The sequence below is a fragment of the Scyliorhinus torazame genome, chromosome 3, assembly GCF_047496885.1.
Source record: "Scyliorhinus torazame isolate Kashiwa2021f chromosome 3, sScyTor2.1, whole genome shotgun sequence".
Classification (NCBI taxonomy): Eukaryota; Metazoa; Chordata; class Chondrichthyes; order Carcharhiniformes; family Scyliorhinidae; genus Scyliorhinus; species Scyliorhinus torazame.
The window spans coordinates 378,665,002-378,686,411 of record NC_092709.1 but is presented as its reverse complement, the minus strand read 5'-3'; the positions used below and the strand labels follow the sequence as shown (position 1 = coordinate 378,686,411).

The following is a 21,410-nucleotide window of genomic DNA, read 5'->3' as shown; positions in this document are numbered from 1 at the left end:
TCTTCCATTGACCGTATAGTCCGCTCTTGAATTAGATCTTCCAAAATGCATCACCTTGCATTTACCTGGATTGAACTCCATCTGCCATTTCTCTGCCCAACTCTCCAATCTATTTATATTTTGCTGTATTCTCTGACAGTCCTTCTCGCTATCTGCAATTCCACCAAAGAACAAACAAATAACAAAGAAATGTACAGCACAGGAACAGGCCCTTTGGCCCTCCAAGCCCGTGCCGACCACGCTGCCCGACTAAACTACAATCTTCTACACTTCCTGGGTCCGTATCCCTCTATTCCCATCCTATTCATATATTTGTCAAGATGCCCCTTAAATGTCCCTATCGTCCCTGCTTCCACCACCTCCTCCGGTAGCGAGTTCCAGGCACCCACTACCCTCTGCGTAAAAAACTTGCCTCGTACATCTACTCTAAACCTTGCCCCTCTCACCTTAAACCTATGCCCCCTAGTAATTGACCCCTCTACCCTGGGGAAAAGCCTCTGACTATCCACTCTGTCTATGCCCCTCATAATTTTGTAGACCTTTATCAGGTCTCCCCTCAACCACCATCGTTCCAGTGAGAACAAACCGATTTTATTCAACCGCTCCTCATAGCTAATGCCCTCCATACCAGGCAACATTCTGGTAAATCTCTTCTGCACCCTCTCTAAAGCCTCCACATCCTTCTGGTAGTGTGGCAACCAGAATTGAACACTATACTCCAAGTGTGGCCTAACTAAGGTTCTATACAGCTGCAACATGACTTGCCAATTCTTATACTCAATGCCCCGGCCAATGAAGGCAAGCATGCCGTATGCCTTCTTGACTACCTTCTCCACCTGTGTTGCCCCTTTCAATGACCTGTGGAACTGTCAATACTCTGGAGGGTTCTAACATTCACTGTATATTCACCATTTATCTGAAAACTCACTCATGTCACAGAAGTGCTGCCAGAAAGCCTCCATCCACTGATACATCTGCTCCACAGACTCTGCCACCAGGGTATGTGTCACCTCCTCACCCGCACACAGGTTTGTTATTGTCAGACTGTTACCCCTCGTCCTCGTATCCTTCTCCATCGCTCTGATTCGCGTTTCCTGTAAAACAAGGAAATACAAACTACAACGAGCAAATACTCGAAATGTCGAGCAGATCAGGCAACAGCTTTGGAGAGAAAGACCATACGACATAGGAGCAGAATTAGGCCACTCGGCCCATCGGGTCTGCTCCACCATTCAATCATGGCTGATATATTCTCATCTCCATTCTCCTGCCTTCTCCCCATAACCCCTGACCCCCTTATTAATCAGGAACCTGTCTATCTCTGTCTTAAAGATACTCAGTGATTTGGCCTCCACAGCCTTCTGCAGCAAAGAGTTCCCCAGATTCACCACCCTCTGGCTGGAGAAATTCCTCCTCATGTCAGTTTTAGTCTGAGATTGTGTCCTCTGGTTCTAGTTTTTCCTACAAGTGGAAACATCCTCTCCACGTCCACTCTGTCCAGGCGTCTCAAGTAGAGTTAACGTTTAAGCTCAATAAGTTTTCATTCGAACTTTGTCAGGTGCTAATTCGATCAGCAGGTAAAAACTGATATCTTGGATGTGAAAAGCCCTCAATGTGAGGAAGAGGCTCCGAGTGTGGCACGGGAAAATGGTTTCATCAGTCAGAATCAGGGAGCTGACAGTCTGCTGGGGGAAGGAGGGGAAAGAGAGGTAGAGGGGGAAGAGGGAGGGAAAGGTAGAGAAGGATGAGAGTGGGTGAAAAGTGGGGGGGGGCGATGTTTAGGTGGTTGGAAAGAGAATGGTTTATCACAAGTGGCTGTTGCGGACAAGGCGAAGGCTGGAATGTTCAGTTTTTGGGGACAATTACCCAGTGCAGTGGCAACTGGACCCAAATCTGAGTTTGGAAGCTCATTAATTATGCATGGACGAGGAATGGGCTGGTGGGTCAGTGTCACCGGGCGGGGTCGAAGGTCGGAGTCCATCTCTCCGGCCATGCTGTCCTCAGTGGATTTGCAGACACTCCTCCGGCCACAAGAAGCAAACGGAGATCTTCAACGCGGAGGCCATGACCTATTTCACCCACTCAGCTCTGACGGTCTTCATCAGTGCAGGGAGGGTGGACAGGGCTGTCCTGAAACCCAGCGAGGGCGCCCAGCGCCACTCCAACCTCGTCCTCCATCCTGAGGGACCTCACACAGCAGGACATTCACCCTCCATCCTGAGGGACCTCACACAGCAGGACATTCACCCTCCATCCTGAGGGACCTCACACAGCAGGACATTCACCCTCCATCCTGAGGGGCTGTGAGAGCCGGGATGGGGAGACAGGGATCAATCCCCCAGCGCAGAGACACACACCTTTGCTAAACCTTTGGAAATTTGCTAATGCTCTTCGGGAGGGTTTAAACTAGTTTAGCAGGGCTTGGGAACCTGAATTGTAGCTCCAGTATACAGGAGGTTGAGAGTAATGAGGTCATGAGTAAGGTTTCAAAGTTGCAGGAGTGTACCGGCAGGCAGGAAGGTGGTTTAAAGTGTGTCTTCTTCAATGCCAGGAGCATCCGGAATAAGGTGGGTGAACTTGCGGCATGGGTTGGTACCTGGGACTTCGATGTTGTGGCCATTTCGGAGACATGGATAGAGCAGGGACAGGAATGGTTGTTGCAGGTGCCAGGATTTAGATATTTCAGTAAGCTCAGGGAAGGTGGTAAAAGAGGGGGAGGGGTGGCATTGTTAGTCAAGGACAGTATTACGGTGGCAGAAAGGACGTTTGATGAGGACTCGTCTACTGAGGTAGTATGGGCTGAGGTTAGAAACAGGAAAGGAGAGGTCACCCTGTTAGGGGTTTTCTATAGGCCTCCGAAAAGTTCCAAAGATGTAGAGGAGAGGAATGCAAAGATGATTCTGGATAGGAGCGAAAGCAACAGGGTAGTTGTGAGGGGGGCTTTAACTTTCCAAATATTGACTGGAAACACTGTAGTTTGAGTACTTTAGATGGGTCCGTTTTTGTCCAATGTGTGCAGGAGGGTTTCCTGACACAGTATGTAGATAGGCCAACAAGAGGCGAGGCCATATTGGATTTGGTACTGGGTAATGAACCAGGACAGGTGTTAGATTTGGAGGTAGGTGAGCACTTTGGTGATAGTGACCACAATTCGATTAAGTTTACTTTAGTGATGGAAAGGGATAGGTATATACCGCAGGGCAAGAGTTATATCTGGGGGAAAGGCAATTATGATGCGATGAGGCAAGACTTAGGATGCATCAGATGGAGAGGAAAACTGCAGGGGATGGGCACAATGGAAATTTGGGGCTTGTTCAAGGAACAGCTACTGCGTATCCTTAATAAGTATGTACCTGTCAGGCAGGGAGGAAGTGGTCGAGTGAGGGAACCGTGGTTTACTCAAGCAGTCGAAACACTTGTCAAGAGGAAGAAGGAAACTTATGTAAAGATGAGACATGAAGGTTCAGTTGGGGCGCTCGAGAGTTACAAGTTAGCTAGGAAGGACCTAAAGAGAGAGCTAAGAAGAGCCAGGAGGGGACATGAGAAGTCTTTGGCAGGTAGAATCAAGGATAACCCTAAAGCTTTCTATAGATATGTCAGGAATAAACGAATGACTAGGGTAAGAGTAGGACCAGTCAAGGACAGTAGTGGGAAGTTGTGCTTGGAGTCCAAGGAGATAGGAGAGGTGCTAAATGAATATTTTTCGTCAGTATTCACACAGGAAAAAGACAATGTTGTCGAGGAGAATACTGAGATTCAGGCTACTAGACTAGAAGGGCTTGAGGTTCATAAGGAGGAGGTGTTAGCAATTCTGGAAAGTGTGAAAATAGATAAGTCACCTGGGCCGGATGGGATTTATCCTAGGATTCTCTGGGAAGCTAGGGAGGAGATTGCTGAGCCTTTGGCTTTGATCTTTAAGTCATCTTTGTCTACAGGAACCCCAACCCCCCCCCCCCCCCCCACTGCCCAATATCCCCAACCCCCCCACTGCCCAATATCCCCAACTCCCCCACTGCCCAATAACCCCAACCCCCCGCCCACTATCCCCAACCCCCCCCCGCCCACTCTCCCCAACCCCCCCCCAACTGCCCAATATCCCCAACCCGCCCCCCCCACTGCCCAATATCTCCAACCCGCCCCCCCACTGCCCAATATCCCCAACCGCCCCCCCCACTGCCCAATATCCCCAACCCGCCCCCCCCCACTGCCCAATATCTCCAACCCGCCCCCCCCACTGCCCAATATCCCCAACCGCCCCCCCCCACTGCCCAATATCCCCAACCCACCCCCACTGCCCAATATCTCCAACCCGCCCCCCCCACTGTCCAATATCCCCAACCCGACCCCCCACTGCCCAATATCTCCAACCCGCCCCCCCACTGCCCAATATCTCCAACCCGCCCCCCCACTGCCCAATTTCCCCAACCCGCCCCCCCCCACTGCCCAATATCTCCAACCCGCCCCCCCCACTGCCCAATATCCCCCCGCCCCCCCACTGCGCAATATCCCCAAAACACCCCACTGCCCAATATCCCCAACCCCCCGCTGCCTAATATCCCCAACCCTCCCCACTTCCCAATAACTCCAACCCCCCCCACTGCCCAATAACCCCAACCCTCCCCACTGCCCAATATCCCCAACCCCCCCACTGCCCAATATCCCCAACCCCCCCACTGCCCAATATCCCCAACCCCCCCACAGCCCAATATCCCCAACCCCCCCACAGCCCAATATCCCCAACCCGCCCCCCCACTGCCCAATATCCCCAACCCCCCCACAGCCCAATATCCCCAACCCGCCCCCCCCACTGCCCAATATCCCCAACCCCCCCACTGCCCAATAACCCCAACCCCCCCCACTGCCCAATATCCCCAACCCCCCCCACTGCCCAATATCCCCAACCCCCCCACTGCCCGATATCCCCAACTCCCCCACTGCCCGATATCCCCAACCCACCCCCCACTGCCCAATATCCCCAACCCACCCCCCCCACTGCCCAATATCCCCAACCCACCCGCCCACTGCCCAATATCCCCAACCCACCCACCCACAGCCCAATATCCCCAACCACCCCCACTGCCCAATATCCCCAACTGCCCAATATCCCCAACCCCCCCACTGCCCAATATCCCCAACCCACCCCCCCACAGCCCAATATCCCCAACCACCCCCACTGCCCAATATCCCCAACTGCCCAATATCCCCAACTCCCCCACTGCCCAATAACCCCAATCCCCCGCCCACTATCCCCAACCCCCCCGCCCACTCTCCCCAACCCCCCCCACTGCCCAATATCCCCAACCCGCCCCCCCACTGCCCAATATCTCCAACCCGCCCCCCCCCACTGCCCAATATCCCCAACCGTCCCCCCCCACTGCCCAATATCCCCAACCCGCCCCCCCCACTGCCCAATATCTCCAACCCGCCCCCCCACTGCCCAATATCCCCAACCCGCCCCCCCACTGCCCAATATCCCCAACCGCCCCCCCACTGCCCAATATCTCCAACCCGCCCCCCCACTGCCCAATATCTCCAACCCGCCCCCCCACTGCCCAATATCTCCAACCCGCCCCCCCACTGTCCAATATCCCCAACCGCCCCCCCACTGCCCAATATCCCCAACCCGCCCCCCCCCACTGTCCAATATCCCCAACCCGCCCCCCCACTGCGCAATATCCCCAACCCGCCACCCCCCACTGCCCAATATCTCCAACCCGCCCCCCCACTGCCCAATATCTCCAACCCGCCCCCCCCACTGCCCAATATCCCCAACCCGCCCCCCCCACTGCCCAATATCCCCCCGCCCCCCCACTGCGCAATATCCCCAAAACCCCCCCACTGCCCAATATCCCCAACCCGCCCCCCCCACTGCCCAATATCCCCAACCCCCCCACTGCCCAATATCCCCAACCCCCCCACTGCCCAATATCCCCAACTCCCCCACAGCCCAATATCCCCAACCCGCCCCCCCCACTGCCCAATATCCCCAACCCCCCCACAGCCCAATATCCCCAACCCGCCCCACCCACTGCCCAATATCCCCAACCCCCCCACTGCCCAATAACCCCAACCCCCCCCACTGCCCAATATCCCCAACCCCCCCCACTGCCCAATATCCCCAACCCCCCCACTGCCCGATATCCCCAACTCCCCCACTGCCCGATATCCGCAACCCACCCCCCCACTGCCCAATATCCCCAACCCACCCGCCCACTGCCCAATATCCCCAACCCACCCCCCCACAGCCCAATATCCCCAACCACCCCCACTGCCCAATATCCCCAACCGCCCCCACTGCCCAATATCCCCACCCCCCCCACTGCCCAATATCCCCAACCCCCCCAATGTCCAATATCCCCAACACCCCCATGCCCAATAACCCCAACCCCCCCCCCCACTGCCCAATATCCCCAACCCGCCCCCACCCCCACTGCCCAATATCCCCAACCCCCCCCCCACCACTGCTCAACGGGTTCAGGGGTTATGGGAAGAAGGCAGGAGAATGGGGATGAGAAAATACCAGCCATGAGTGAATGGCGGAGCAGACTCGATGGGCCGAATGGCCTAATTCTGCTTCTATGTCTCATGGTCCTGTTGGAGTTGTGTAGAACTTTATTGAGGCCACAGCTGGAGCACTGTGTGTAATTCTGGTCACCATTGCACTGGAGGGGGTGCAGAGGAGATTCACCAGGATGTTGCCTGGTGGAACATTTCAGTTATGAAGAGAGATTGGATGGACTTGGGTTGTTTTCTCTGGAGCAGAGAAGACTGAGGGACGACCTGATCGAGGTGGACAAGATTCTGAGGGGCATGGACAGGGTGGAGAGGGAGCAGCTGGTCCCCTGAACATAGAACATAGAACAATACAGCGCTGTACAGGCCCTTCGGCCCACGATGTTGCACCGAAACAAAAGCCATCTAACCTATACTATGCCATTATCATCCATATGTTTATCCAATAAACTTTTAAATGCCCTCAATGTTGGCGAGTTCACCACTGTAGCAGGTAGGGCATTCCACGGCCTCACTACTCTTTGCGTAAAGAAGGGTCAGTTACGAGGGGGACACAAGTTCAAGGTGGGGGGGTGGGAGGTTTTGAGGGGGGGGGGATTTGGGGAAAAACCTTTTTACCCAGAGGGTGGTGAGGGTCTGGAACGCACGGCCTGGGAGGGGGGGGAGAGGCGGGTCGCCTCACATCCTTTAAAATGTATCTGGGTGAGTTCCTGGCACGTCAGAACATTCCAGGCTGGGCCAAGTGCTGGCCAATGGGATTAGGTGGGCAGGTCAGTGCTGGCCAATGGGATTAGGTGGGCAGGTCAGTGCTGGCCAATGGGATTAGGTGGGCAGGTCAGTGCTGGCCAATGGGATTAGGTGGGCAGGTCAGGGCCTTTCACGCATTCGTGCAGACTAGATGGGCCGAAAGGCCTCTTCTACTGTATTATTCTGTGATTCTGTGAAATGCCCCCGGCTCAATATCCCCCCCCCTCCCACTGCTGAATGCCCCACCTGTCGGGGTGAACGATGGTCCCAGTGATCACAGCCCTTGTTCAATTCTCCAGCTCAGGTAGAATGAATGACGGCTGAGAAATAGACCCCACAGCGACAATGTGGGAAAACCCTGGACAAATCCCATTCCAAATACCTTATTGATGGCAATGGTGAAGGCAGGGTCCACTTTGGCCTCGACCTCCTCGGGAGAATAGTAACAGAAGAGATTTGTCCCCAATAACACACAGAACATCCGAGTCCAGCTTTGCCGTTCACCCACTCTCTGCTGGAACACAGCAAACACAAAACCTGTTTCATGTCAATGTGTTAGAGACAATGCTGAATGCTGGCAAGATTGTGTTGGAAAGGTCAGGAGACAGCCGGACCAGCAAGGAACACCCTGTACTGCGGAGACAGCCGGACCAGCAAGGAGCACCCTGTTCTGCAGAGACAGATGGTCCAGCGAGGGGCACCGTGTTTTGCTGAGACAGCCGGTCCAGCAAGGGGCACCCTGTACTGCGGAGACAGCCGGTCCAGCGAGGAACACCCTGTACTGCGGAGACAGACGGTCCAGCAAGGGGCACCCTGTTCTGCAGAGACAGATGGTCCAGCGAGGGGCACCGTGTTTTGCTGAGACAGCCGGTCCAGCAAGGGGCACCCTGTACTGCGGAGACAGCCGGTCCAGCGAGGAACACCCTGTACTGCGGAGACAGCCGGACCAGCGAGGAACACCCTGTTCTGCAGAGACAGCCGGTCCAGCAAGGGGCACCCTGTTCTGCAGAGACAGCCGGTCCAGCAAGGGGCACCCTGTACTGCAGAGACAGCATGACCAGCCAGGGACACCCTGTTCTGCGGAGACAGCCGGACCAGCGAGGAACACCCTGTACTGCGGAGACAGCCGGACCAGCGAGGAACACCCTGTTCTGCAGAGACAGCCAGTCCAGCAAGGGGCATCCTGTTCTGCAGAGACAGCCGGTCCAGCAAGGGGCACCCTGTACTGCGGAGACAGAAGGACCAGCGAGGAACACCCTGTACTGCGGAGACAGCCGATCCAGCGAGGGGCACCCTGTTCTCCAGAGACAGCCGGTCCAGCAAGGGGCACCCTGTTCTGCAGAGACAGCCGGTCCAGCAAGAGGCACCCTGTTCTGCAGAGACGGCCGGTCCAGCAAGGGGCACCCTGTTCTGCAAAGACAGTCGGACCAGCGAGGGGCACCCTGTTCTGCAGAGACAGTCGGACCAGCGAGGGGCACACTGTTCTGCAGAGACAGCCGGAACTGCGAGGGACGCCCTGTACTGCAGAGACAGCCGGAATGAGAGGGACAACGTGTACTGCGAAGGCAGTCGGACTTGCGAGAGTGCACCCAGTACTGTGGAGGTAGAAGGATCTGTTAGCGACACCCTGTACTGCAGAGACAGCCGGACCTGCGAGGGACACCCTGTACTGCGGAGATAGCCGGACCTGCGAGGGACACCCTGTAGAGCAGAGACCGCCGGACCTGCGAGGGACACCCTGTACTGCGGAGACAGCCAGACCTGCGAGGGACACCCTGATTTGCGGAGGCAGCCGGACCTGCGAGGGACACCCTGTACTGCAGAGACAGCCAGACCTGCGAGGGACACCCTGTACTGCAGAGACCGCCGGACCTGCGAGGGACACCCTGTACTGCGGAGACAGCCAGACCTGCGAGGGACACCCTGAATTGCGGAGACAGCCGGACCTGCGAGGGACACCCTGTACTGCAGAGACAGCCAGACCTGCGAGGGACACCCTGTACTGCAGAGACAGCCAGACCTGCGAGGGACACCCTGTACTGCAGAGACAGCCAGACCTGCGAGGGACACCCTGTACTGCAGAGACAGCCAGACCTGCAAGGGACACCCTGTACTGCAGAGACAGCTAGACCTGCGAGGGACGCCCTGTACTGCCGAGGCAGCCGGAATGAGAGGGACAACGTGTACTGCGAAGGCAGTCGGACTTGCGATGGGGCACCCAGTACTGTGGAGGTAGCAGGATCTGTGAGCGACACCCTGTACTCCAGAGACAGCCGGAATTGCGAGGGACACCCTGTACTGCGGAGATAGCCGGACCTGCGAGGGACACCCTGTACAGCAGAGACAGCCGGACCTGCGCGGGACAACCTGAATTGCGGAGACAGCCGGACCTGCGATGGACACCCTGTAGAGCAGAGACCGCCGGACCTGCGAGGGACACCCTGTACTGCGGAGACAGCCAGACCTGCGAGGGACACCCTGATTTGCGGAGGCAGCCGGACCTGCGAGGGACACCCTGTACTGCAGAGACCGCCGGACCTGCGAGGGACACCCTGTACTGCAGAGACCGCCGGACCTGCGAGGGACACCCTGTACTGCGGAGACAGCCAGACCTGCGAGGGACACCCTGAATTGCGGAGACAGCCGGACCTGCGAGGGACACCCTGTACTGCAGAGACAGCCAGACCTGCGAGGGACACCCTGTACTGCAGAGACAGCCAGACCTGCGAGGGACACCCTGTACTGCAGAGACAGCCGGACCTGCGAGGGACACCCTGTACTGCAGAGACAGCTAGACCTGCGAGGGACGCCCTGTACTGCCGAGGCAGCCGGACCTGTGAGTGACACCCTGTACTGCAGAGACAGCCGGAACTGCGAGGGACACCCTGTACTGCAGAGACAGCCGGACCAGCGAGGGACACCCTGTACTGCGGAGACAGCCGGACCTGCGAGGGACACCCTGTACTGCAGAGATAGCCAGACCTGCGAGGGACACCCTGTACTGCAGAGACATCCGGAACTGCGAGGGACATCCTGTACTGCAGAGACAGCCAGACCTGCGAGGGATACCCTGGGCTGCGGAGACAGCCGGACCTGCGAGGGACACCCTGTACTGCAGAGATAGCCAGACCTGCGAGGGACACCCTGTACTGCGGAGACAGCCAGACCTGCGAGGGACGCCCTGTACTGCAGAGACAGCCGGACATGCGAGGGACACCCTGTACTGCAGAGACAGCCGGACCTGCGAGGGACACCCTGAATTGCGGAGACAGCCGGACCAGTGAGGGACACCCTGTACTGCAGAGACAGCCAGACCTGCGAGGGACACCCTGAATTGCGGAGACAGCCAGACCTGCGAGGGACACCCTGTACTGCCGAGGCAGCCGGACCTGTGAGGGACGCCCTGTACTGTCGAGACAGCAGGAACTGCGAGGGACACCCTGTACTGCAGAGACAGCAGGAACTATGAGGGACACCCTGTACTGCAGAGACAGCCGGAACTGCGAGGGAATCCCTGTACTGGGGAGGTAGCTGGAACTGCGAGGGACGCCCTGTACTGCGGAGACAGTCGGAATGAGAGGGACAACGTGTACTGCGAAGGCAGTCAGACTTGCGATGGGGCACCCAGTACTGTGGAGGTAGCAGGATCTGTTAGCGACACCCTGTACTGCAGAGACAGCAGGAACTGTGAGGGACACCCTGTACTGCGGAGACAGCCGGACCTGCGAGGGACGCCCTGTACTGCGGATACAGCAGGACCTGCGAGGGACACCCTGTACTGCGAAGACAGCAGGAACTGTGAGGGACGCCCTGTACTGCGGAGACAGCCGGACCAGCAAGGTGCACCCTGTACAGTAGAGACAGCCGGACCTGCGAGGGAAACCCTGTACTGCGGAGACAGCCGGACCTGTGAGGGACGCCCTGTACTGCCAAGGCAGCCGGACCTGCGAGGGACACCCTGTACTGCGGAGACCGCCGGACCTGTGAGGGACGCCCTGTACTGCCGAGGCAGCCGGACCTGTGAGGGACGCCCTGTACTGCAGAGACAGCCGGACCTGCGAGGGACACCCTCTACTGCGGAGATAGCCGGAACTGCGAGGGACACCCTGTACTGCAGAGACAGCCGGACCTGCGAGGGACGCCCTGTACTGCAGAGACAGCCGGACCTGCGAGGGACACCCTCTACTGCGGAGATAGCCGGAACTGCGAGGGACACCCTGTACTGCAGAGACAGACGGAACTGCGAGGGACACCCTGTACTGCGGAGACAGCCGGACCTGGGAGGGACGCCCTGTCCTGCGGAGACAGCAGGAACTGTGAGGGACACCCTGTACTGCAGAGACAGATGGAGCTGCGAGGGACATCCTGTACTGCGGAGACAGCTGGAACTGCAAGGGACACCCTGTTCTGAGACAGCCGGACCAGCGAGTGACACCCTGTACTGCAGAGACAGCCGGAACTGCGAGGGAAACCCTGTACTGCAGAGACAGCAGGAACTGCGAGGGACACCCTGTACTGCAGAGACAGCCGGACCTGTGAGAGACACCCTGTACTGCAGAGGCAGCCGGACCTGCGAGGGACACCCTGTACTGCAGAGGCAGCCGGACCTGCGAGGGACACCCTGTACTGCAGAGACAGCAGGAACTGTGAGGGACACCCTGAATTGCGGAGACAGCCGGACCTGCGAGGGACACCCTGTACTGCAGAGACAGCCAGACCTGCGAGGGACAATTTGAATTGCGGAGACAGCCGGACCTGCGAGGGACACCCTGTACTGCAGATACAGCCGGACCTGCGAGGGACACCCTGTACTGCAGATACAGCCGGACCTGCGAGGGACACCCTGTACTGCAGATACAGCCGGACCTGCGAGGGACACCCTGTACTGCAGAGACAGCCAGACCTGCGAGGGACAATTTGAATTGCAGAGACAGCCAGACCTTCGAGGGAGACCCTGCAGTGCAGAGACAGCCGGACCTGCGAGGGACACCCTATACTGCCGAGGCAGCCGGACCTGTGAGGGACGCCCTGTACTGCGGAGACAGCCAGACCTGCGAGAGAGACCCTGTACTGCGGAGACAGCCGGACCTGCGAGGGAAACCATGTACTGCAGAGATAGCCAGACCTGCGAGGGACACCCTGTACTGCAGAGACAGCCGGACCTGCGAGGGACACCCTGTACTGCAGAGACAGCCAGACCTGCGAGGGACACCCTATACTGCAGAGACAGCCAGACCTGCGAGGGACGCCCTGTACTGCAGAGACAGCCGGACCTGCGAGGGACACCCTGTACTGCGGAGATAGCCGGACCTGCGAGGGACACCCTGTACTGCGGAGACAGCAGGAACTGCGAGGGACGCTCTGTACTGCGGAGACAGCCGGGACTGCGAGGGACACCCTGTTCTGCGATAGCCGGACCAGCGAGTGGCACCCTGTACTGCAGAGACAGCCGGAACTGCGAGGGACGCCCTGTACTGCAGAGACAGCCGGACCTGCGAGGGACACCCTCTACTGCGGAGATAGCCGGAACTGCGAGGGACACCCTGTACTGCAGAGACAGACGGAACTGCGAGGGACACCCTGTACTGCGGAGACAGCCGGACCTGGGAGGGACGCCCTGTCCTGCGGAGACAGCAGGAACTGTGAGGGACACCCTGTACTGCAGAGACAGCTGGAGCTGCGAGGGACATCCTGTACTGCGGAGACAGCTGGAAATGCAAGGGACACCCTGTACTGCAGAGACAGCCGGAACTGCGAGGGAAACCCTGTACTGCAGAGACAGCAGGAACTGCGAGGGACACCCTGTACTGCAGAGACAGCCGGACCTGTGAGAGACACCCTGTACTGCAGAGGCAGCCGGACCTGCGAGGGACACCCTGTACTGCAGAGACAGCCAGACCTGCGAGGGACACCCTGTACTGCCGAGGCAGCCGGACCTGTGAGGGACGCCCTGTACTGCAGAGACAGCCTGACCTGTGAGGGATGCCCTGTACTGCGGAGCCAGCCGGACCTGCGAGGGACACCCTGTACTGCGGAGACAGCCGGACCTGCGAGGGAAACCATGTACTGCAGAGATAGCCAGACCTGCGAGGGACACCCTGTACTGCAGAGACAGCCGGACCTGCGAGGGACACCCTGTACTGCAGAGACAGCCAGACCTGCGAGGGACACCCTCTACTGCAGAGACAGCCAGACCTGCGAGGGACACCCTCTACTGCGGAGATAGCCGAACCTGCGAGGGACACCCTGTACAGCGGAGACAGCAGGAACTGCGAGGGACGCTCTGTACTGCGGAGACAGCCGGACCTGCGAGGGAAACCCTGTACTGCGGAGACAGCAGGAACTGCGAGGGACGCTCTGTACTGCGGAGACAGCCGGGACTGCGAGGGACGCCCTGTACTGCGGAGACAGCCAGACCTGGGAGGGACACCCTGTACTGCGGAGACAGTCGGAATGAGAGGGACAACGTGTACTGCGAAGGTAGTCGGACTTGCGATGGGGCACCCAGTACTGTGGAGTTAGCAGGTTCTGTGAGGGACACCCTGTCCTGCAGAGACAGCCGGAACTGCGAGGGACACCCTGTACAGCAGAGACAGCAGGAACTGCGAGGGACACCCTGCACAGCAGAGACAGCAGGAACTGTGAGGGATACCCTGAATTGCGGAGACAGCCGGACCTGCGAGGGACACCCTGTACTGCAGAGATAGCCGGACCTGCGAGGGACACCCTGTACTGCAGAGACAGCCAGACCTGCGAGGGACACCCTGTACTGCAGAGACAGCAGGAACTGCGAGGGACACCCTGCACAGCAGAGACAGCAGGAACTGTGAGGGATACCCTGAATTGCGGAGACAGCCGGACCTGCGAGGGACACCCTGTACTGCAGAGACAGCAGGAACTGCGAGGGACACCCTGTACAGCAGAGACAGCAGGAACTGCGAGGGACACCCTGCACAGCAGAGACAGCAGGAACTGTGAGGGATACCCTGAATTGCGGAGACAGCCGGACCTGCGAGGGACACCCTGTACTGCAGAGACAGCCGGACCTGCGAGGGACACCCTGTACTGCAGAGACAGCCAGACCTGCGAGGGACACCCTGAATTGCGGAGACAGCCGGACCTGCGAGGGACACCCTGTACTGCAGATACAGCCGGACCTCCGAGGGACACCCTGTACTGCAGAGACAGCAGGAACTGCGAGAGACACCCTGCACAGCAGAGACAGCAGGAACTGCGAGAGACACCCTGTACTGCAGAGACAGCCGGACCTGCGAGGGACACCCTGAATTGCGGAGACAGCCGGACCTGTGAGGGATACCCTGAATTGCGGAGACAGCCGGACCTGCGAGGGACACCCTGTACTGCAGAGACAGCCGGACCTGTGAGGGATACCCTGAATTGCGGAGACAGCCGGACCTGCGAGGGACACCCTGTACTGCAGATACAGCCGGACCTGCGAGGGACACCCTGTACTGCAGAGACAGCCAGACCTGCGAGGGACACCCTGAATTGCGGTGACAGCCGGACCTGTGAGGGACACCCTGTACTGCCGAGGCAGCCGGACCTGTGAGGGACACCCTGTACTGCAGAGACAGCCGGATCTGCGAGGGACACCCTGTACTGCCGAGGCAGCCGGACCTGTGAGGGACGCCCTGTACTGCCGAGGCAGCCGGACCTGTGAGGGACGCCCTGTACTGCGGAGACAGCCGGACCTGCGAGGGACACCCTGTACTGCGGAGACAGCCAGACCTGCGAGGGACACCCTGTAGAGCAGAGATAGCCAGACCTGCGAGGGACACCCTGTACTGCGGAGACAGCCAGACCTGCGAGGGACACCCTGTAGAGCAGAGATAGCCAGACCTGCGAGGGACACCCTGTACTGCAGAGACAGCCGGATCTGCGAGGGACACCCTGTACTGCAGAGACAGCCAGACCTGCGAGGGACACCCTCTACTGCAGAGACAGCCAGACCTGCGAGGGACACCCTCTACTGCGGAGATAGCCTGACCTGCGAGGGACACCCTGTACTGCGGAGACAGCAGGAACTGCGAGGGACGGTCTGTACTGCGGAGACAGCCGGGACTGCGAGGGACACCCTGTTCTGAGACAGCCGGACCAGCGAGTGGCACCCTGTACTGCAGAGACAGCCAGACCTGCGAGGGACACCCTGTACTGCAGATACAGCCGGACCTCCGAGGGACACCCTGTACTGCAGAGACAGCAGGAACTGCGAGGGACACCCTGTACAGCAGAGACAGCAGGAACTGCGAGGGACACCCTGCACAGCAGAGACAGCAGGAACTGTGAGGGATACCCTGAATTGCGGAGACAGCCGGACCTGCGAGGGACACCCTGAATTGCGGAGACAGCCGGACCTGCGAGGGACACCCTGTACTGCAGAGACAGCCAGACCTGCGAGGGACACCCTGAATTGCGGTGACAGCCGGACCTGTGAGGGACGCCCTGTACTGCGGAGACAGCCGGACCTGTGAGGGACACCCTGTACTGCCGAGGCAGCCGGACCTGCGAGGGACACCCTGTACTGCGGAGACAGCCGGACCTGCGAGGGACACCCTGTAGAGCAGAGATAGCCAGACCTGCGAGGGACACCCTGTAGAGCAGAGATAGCCAGACCTGCGAGGGACACCCTGTACTGCAGAGACAGCCGGATCTGCGAGGGACACCCTGTACTGCAGAGACAGCCAGACCTGCGAGGGACACCCTCTACTGCAGAGACAGCCAGACCTGCGAGGGACACCCTCTACTGCGGAGATAGCCTGACCTGCGAGGGACACCCTGTACTGCGGAGACAGCAGGAACTGCGAGGGACGGTCTGTACTGCGGAGACAGCCGGGACTGCGAGGGACACCCTGTTCTGAGACAGCCGGACCAGCGAGTGGCACCCTGTACTGCAGAGACAGCCGGAACTGCGAGGGACACCCTGTACTGCGGAGACAGCAGGAACTGCGAGGGACGCCCTGTACTGCGGAGACAGCCAGACCTGGGAGGGACACCCTGTACTGCGGAGACAGTCGGAATGAGAGGGACAACGTGTACTGCGAAGGTAGTCGGACTTGCGATGGGGCACCCAGTACTGTGGAGTTAGCAGGTTCTGTGAGGGACACCCTGTCCTGCAGAGACAGCCGGAACTGCGAGGGACACCCTGTACAGCAGAGACAGCAGGAAATGCGAGGGACACCCTGCACAGCAGAGACAGCAGGAACTGCGAGCGACACCCTGTACTGCAGAGACAGCAGGAACTGTGAGGGACACCCTGTATTGCAGAGACAGCAGGAACTGTGAGGAACACCCTGTACTGCAGAGACCGCCGGACCTGCGAGGGACACACTGTTCTGCGGAGACAGCTGGACCTGCGAGGGAAACCCTGTACTGCCAAGGCAACCGGACCTGCGAGGGACACACTGTTCTGCGGAGACAGCCGGACCTGCGAGGGACACCCTGTACTGCCGAGGCAGCCGGACCTGCGATGGACACCCTGTACTGCGGAGACAGCCGGACCAGCGAGGGACACCCTGTACTGCAGAGACAGCCAGACCTGCGAGGGACGCCCTGTACTGCAGAGACAGTCAGAATGAGAGGGACACCCTGTACTGCAGAGACAGCCGGACCTGCGAGGGACACCCTGTACTGCAGAGACAGTCAGAATGAGAGGGACACCCTGTACTGCAGAGACAGCCGGACCTGCGAGGGACACCCTGTACTGCAGAGACAGCTGGAACTGCGAGGGACGCCCTGTACTGCGGAGACAGCCAGACCTGCGAGGGACACCCTGTACTGCGGAGACAGACGGAACTGCGAGGGACACACTGTACTGCAGAGACAGCCAGACCTGCGAGGGACACCCTGTACTGCGGAGACAGTCGGACCTGCGAGGGACGCCCTGTACTGCGGAGACAGCCAGACCTGCGAGGGACGCCCTGTACTGCGGAGACAGCCAGACCTGCGAGGGACGCCCTGTACTGCGGAGACAGCCAGACCTGCGAGGGACGCCCTGTACTGCGGAGACAGCCAGACCTGCGAGGAAAACCCTGTACTGCGGAGACAGCCGGACCTGCGAGGGACACCCTGTACTGCAGAGACAGCCGGACCTGCGAGGGACACCCTGTACTGCAGAGACAGCCGGACCTGCGAGGGAAACCCTGTACTGCAGAGACAGACGGAACTGCGAGGGACGCCCTGTACTGCGGAGACAGACGGAACTGCGAGGGGCACGCTGTACTGCGGAGACAGTCGGAATGAGAGGGACAACGTGTACTGCGAAGGCTGTCGGACTTGCGATGGGGCACCCAGTACTGTGGAGTTAGCAGGATCTGTTAGCGACACCCTGTACTGCAGAGACAGCCGGAACTGTGAGGGACACCCTGCACTGCGGAGACAGCCGGACCTGCGAGGGACACCCTGTACTGCGGAGACAGCCGGAACTGCGAGGGACACCCTGTACTGCGGAGACAGCCGGAACTGTGAGGGACACCCTGCACTGCGGAGACAGCCGGACCTGCGAGGGACACCCTGTACTGCGGAGACAGCCGGAACTGCGAGGGACACCCTGTACTGCAGAGACAGCAGGAACTGTGAGGGACACCCTGTACTGCAGAGACAGCAGGAACTGTGAGGGACACCCTGTACTGCAGAGACAGCCGGAACTGCGAGGGACACCCTGTACTGCAGAGACAGCCGGAACTGCGAGGGACACCCTGTACTGCGGAGACAGCCGGAACTGCGAGGGACACCCTGTACTGCAGAGACAGCCGGAACTGCGAGGGACACCCTGTACTGCAGAGACAGCGGGAACTGAGAGGGACGCCCTGTACTGCAGAGACAGCCAGACCTGCGAGGGACGCCCAGTACTGCGGAGACAGCCGGAACTGCGAGGGACACCCTGTACTGCGGAGACAGCCGGAACTGCGAGGGACACCCTGGACTGCAGAGACAGCCGGAACTGCGAGGGACACCCTGTACTGCAGAGACAGCTGGAACTGAGAGGGACGCCCTGTACTGCGGAGACAGCCGGAACTGCGAGGGACACCCTGGACTGCGGAGACAGCTGGAACTGAGAGGGACGCCCTGTACTGCGGAGACAGCTGGAACTGCGAGGGACGCCCTGTACAGTAGAGACAGCTGGACCTGCGTGGGGCACACTGTACTGCAGAGACAGCCGCACCAGCGAGGGGCACCCTGTACTGCAGAGACAGCCGGAACTATGAGGGACGCCATGAACTGCAGAGACAGCTGGACCTGCGTGGGTTATTCACCAAAGAGAAGGAATTGGTAGATGTTGAGTCTGGGGAAGGGGGTGTAGATAGCCTGGGTCACATTGTGATCCAAAAAGACGAGGTGTTGGGTGTCTTAAAAAATATTAACGTAGATAAGTCCCCAGGGCCTGATGGGATCTACCCCAGAATACTGAAGGAGGCTGGAGAGGAAATTGCTGAGGCCTTGACAGAAATCTTTGGATCCTCGCTGTCTTCAGGGGATGTCCCAGATTACTGGAGAATAGCCAATGTTGTTCCTCTGTTTAAGAAGGGTAGCAAGGATAATCCAGGGAACTACAGGCCGGTGAGCCTTAGTCAGTGGTAGGGAAATTACTGGAGAGAATTCTTCGAGACAGGATCTACTCCCATTTGGAAGCAAATGGATGTATTAGTGAGAGGCAGCACGGTTTTGTGAAGGGGAGGTCGTGTCTCACTAACTTGATAGTGTTTTTCGAGGAGGTCACTAAGATGATTGATGCAGGTAGGGCAGTAGATGTTGTCTATATGGACTTCAGTAAGGCCTTTGACAAGGTTCCTCATGGTAGACTAATACAAAAGGTGAAGTCACACGGGATCAGGGGTGAACTGGTAAGGTGGATACAGAACTGGCTAGGCCATAGAAGGCAGAGGGTAGCAATGGAGGGATGCTTTTCTAATTGGAGGGCTGTGACCAGTGGTGTTCCACAGTGATCAGTGTTGGGACCTTTGCTCTTTGTAGTATATATAAATGATTTGGAGGAAAATGTAACCGGTCTGATTAGTAAGTTTGCAGACGACACAAAGGTTAGTGGAATTGCGGATAGCGATGAGGACTGTCTGAGGATACAGCAGGATTTAGATTGTCTGGAGACTTGGGCGGAGAGATGGCAGATGGAGTTTAATCCGGACAAATGTGAGGTAATGCATTTTGGAAGGGCTAATGCAGGTAGGGAATATACAGTGAATGGTAGAACCCTCAAGAGTATTGAAAGTCGGAGAGATCTAGGAGTACAGGTCCACAGGTCATTGAAAGGGGCAACACAGGTGGAGAAGGTAATCAAGAAGGCATACGGCATGCTTGCCTTCATTGGCCGGGGCATTGAGTATAAGAATTGGCAAGTCATGTTGCAGCTGTACAGAACCTTAGTTAGGCCACACTTGGAGTATAGTGTTCAATTCTGGTCGCCACACTACCAGAAGGATGTGGAGGCTGTAGAGAGGGTGCAGAAGAGATTTACCAGAATGTTGCCTGGTATGGAGGGCATAAGCTATGAGGAGCGATTGAATAAACTCGGTTTGTTCTCACTGGAACGAAGGAGGTTGAGGGGCGACCTGATAGAGGTATACAAAATTATGTGGGGCATAGACAGAGTGGATAGTCAGAGGCTTTTCCCCAGGGTAGAGGGGTCAATTAAACATAGAACATAGAACATAGAAAATACAGCACAGAACAGGCCCTTCGGCCCACGATGTTGTGCCGAACCTTTGTCCTAGATTAATCATAGATTATCATTGAATTTGCAGTGCAGAAGGAGGCCATTCGGCCCCTTGAGTCTGCACCAGCTCTTGGAAAGAGCACCCTACCCAAACTCAACACCTCCACCCACCACCAAGGGCAATTTGGACATCAAGGGCAATTTATCATTGGCCAATTCACCTAACCCGCACATCTTTGGACTGTGGGAGGAAACCGGAGCACCCGGAGGAAACCCACGCAGACACGGGGAGGACGTGCAGACTCCGCACAGACAATGACCCAAGCTGGAATCGAACCTGGGACCATGGATCTGTGAAGCAATTGTGCTATCCACAATGCTACCGTGCTGCCCTTAAGAACAAATAAATCTACACTATATCATTTTCCCGTCATCCATGTACCTATCCAACAGCTGCTTGAAGGTCCCTAATGTTTCCGACTCAACTACTTCCACAGGCAGTGCATTCCATGCCCCCACTACTCTCTGGGTAAAGAACCTACCTCTGATATCCCTCCTATATCTTCCACCTTTCACCTTAAATTTATGTCCCCTTGTAATGGTGTGTTCCACCTGGGGAAAAAGTCTCTGACTGTCTACTCTATCTATTCCCCTGATCATCTTATAAACCTCTATCAAGTCGCCCCTCATCCTTCTCCGCTCTAATGAGAAAAGGCCTAGCACCCTCAACCTTTCCTCGCAAGACCTACTCTCCATTCCAGGCAACATCCTGGTAAATCTTCTTTGCACCTTTTCCAGAGCTTCCACATCCTTCCTAAAATGAGGCGACCAGAACTGTACACAGTACTCCAAATGTGGCCTTACCAAGGTTTTGTACAGCTGCATCATTACCTCATGGCTCTTAAATTCAATCCCTCTGTTAATGAACGCGAGCACACCATAGGCCTTCTTCACAGCTCTATCCACTTGAGTGGCGACTTTCAAAGATGTATGAACATAGACCCCAAGGTCTCTCTGCTCCTCCACAATGCCAAGAACTCTACCGTTAACCCTGTATTCCGCATTCATATTTGTCCTTCCAAAATGGACAACCTCACACTTTTCAGGGTTAAACTCCATCTGCCATTTCTCAGCCCAGCTCTGCATCCTATCTATGTCTCTTTGCAGCCGACAACAGCCCTCCTTACTATCCACAACTCCACCAATCTTCGTATCGTCTGCAAATTTACTGACCCACCCTTCAACTCCCTCATCCAAGTCATTAATGAAAATCACAAACAGCAGAGGACCCAGAACTGATCCCTGCGGTACACCACTGGTAACTGGGATCCAGGCTGAATATTTGCCATCCACCACCACTCTCTGACTTCTATCGGTTAGCCAGTTCGTTATCTAACTGGCCAAATTTCCCACTATCCCATGCCTCCTTACTTTGTGCAGAAGCCTACCATGGGGAACTTTA

General features: G+C 57.6%; 1 protein-coding gene across 2 annotated transcripts in view; it reads right to left on the bottom strand.

Moving 5' to 3' along the window:
* LOC140409377 (rhotekin-like) overlaps positions 1-21,410 on the bottom strand; it is a 342,330-nt gene that overhangs the window by 121,771 nt on the left and 199,149 nt on the right. For both annotated transcript variants that reach the window (XM_072497827.1, XM_072497828.1), the window contains 2 exons: positions 7,643-7,774; positions 929-1,094 (listed from right to left, as the gene is read on the bottom strand). In XM_072497827.1, coding sequence (XP_072353928.1) covers positions 929-1,094; positions 7,643-7,774 — 298 coding nt within the window. The remainder of the gene's footprint in view (positions 1-928; positions 1,095-7,642; positions 7,775-21,410) is intronic.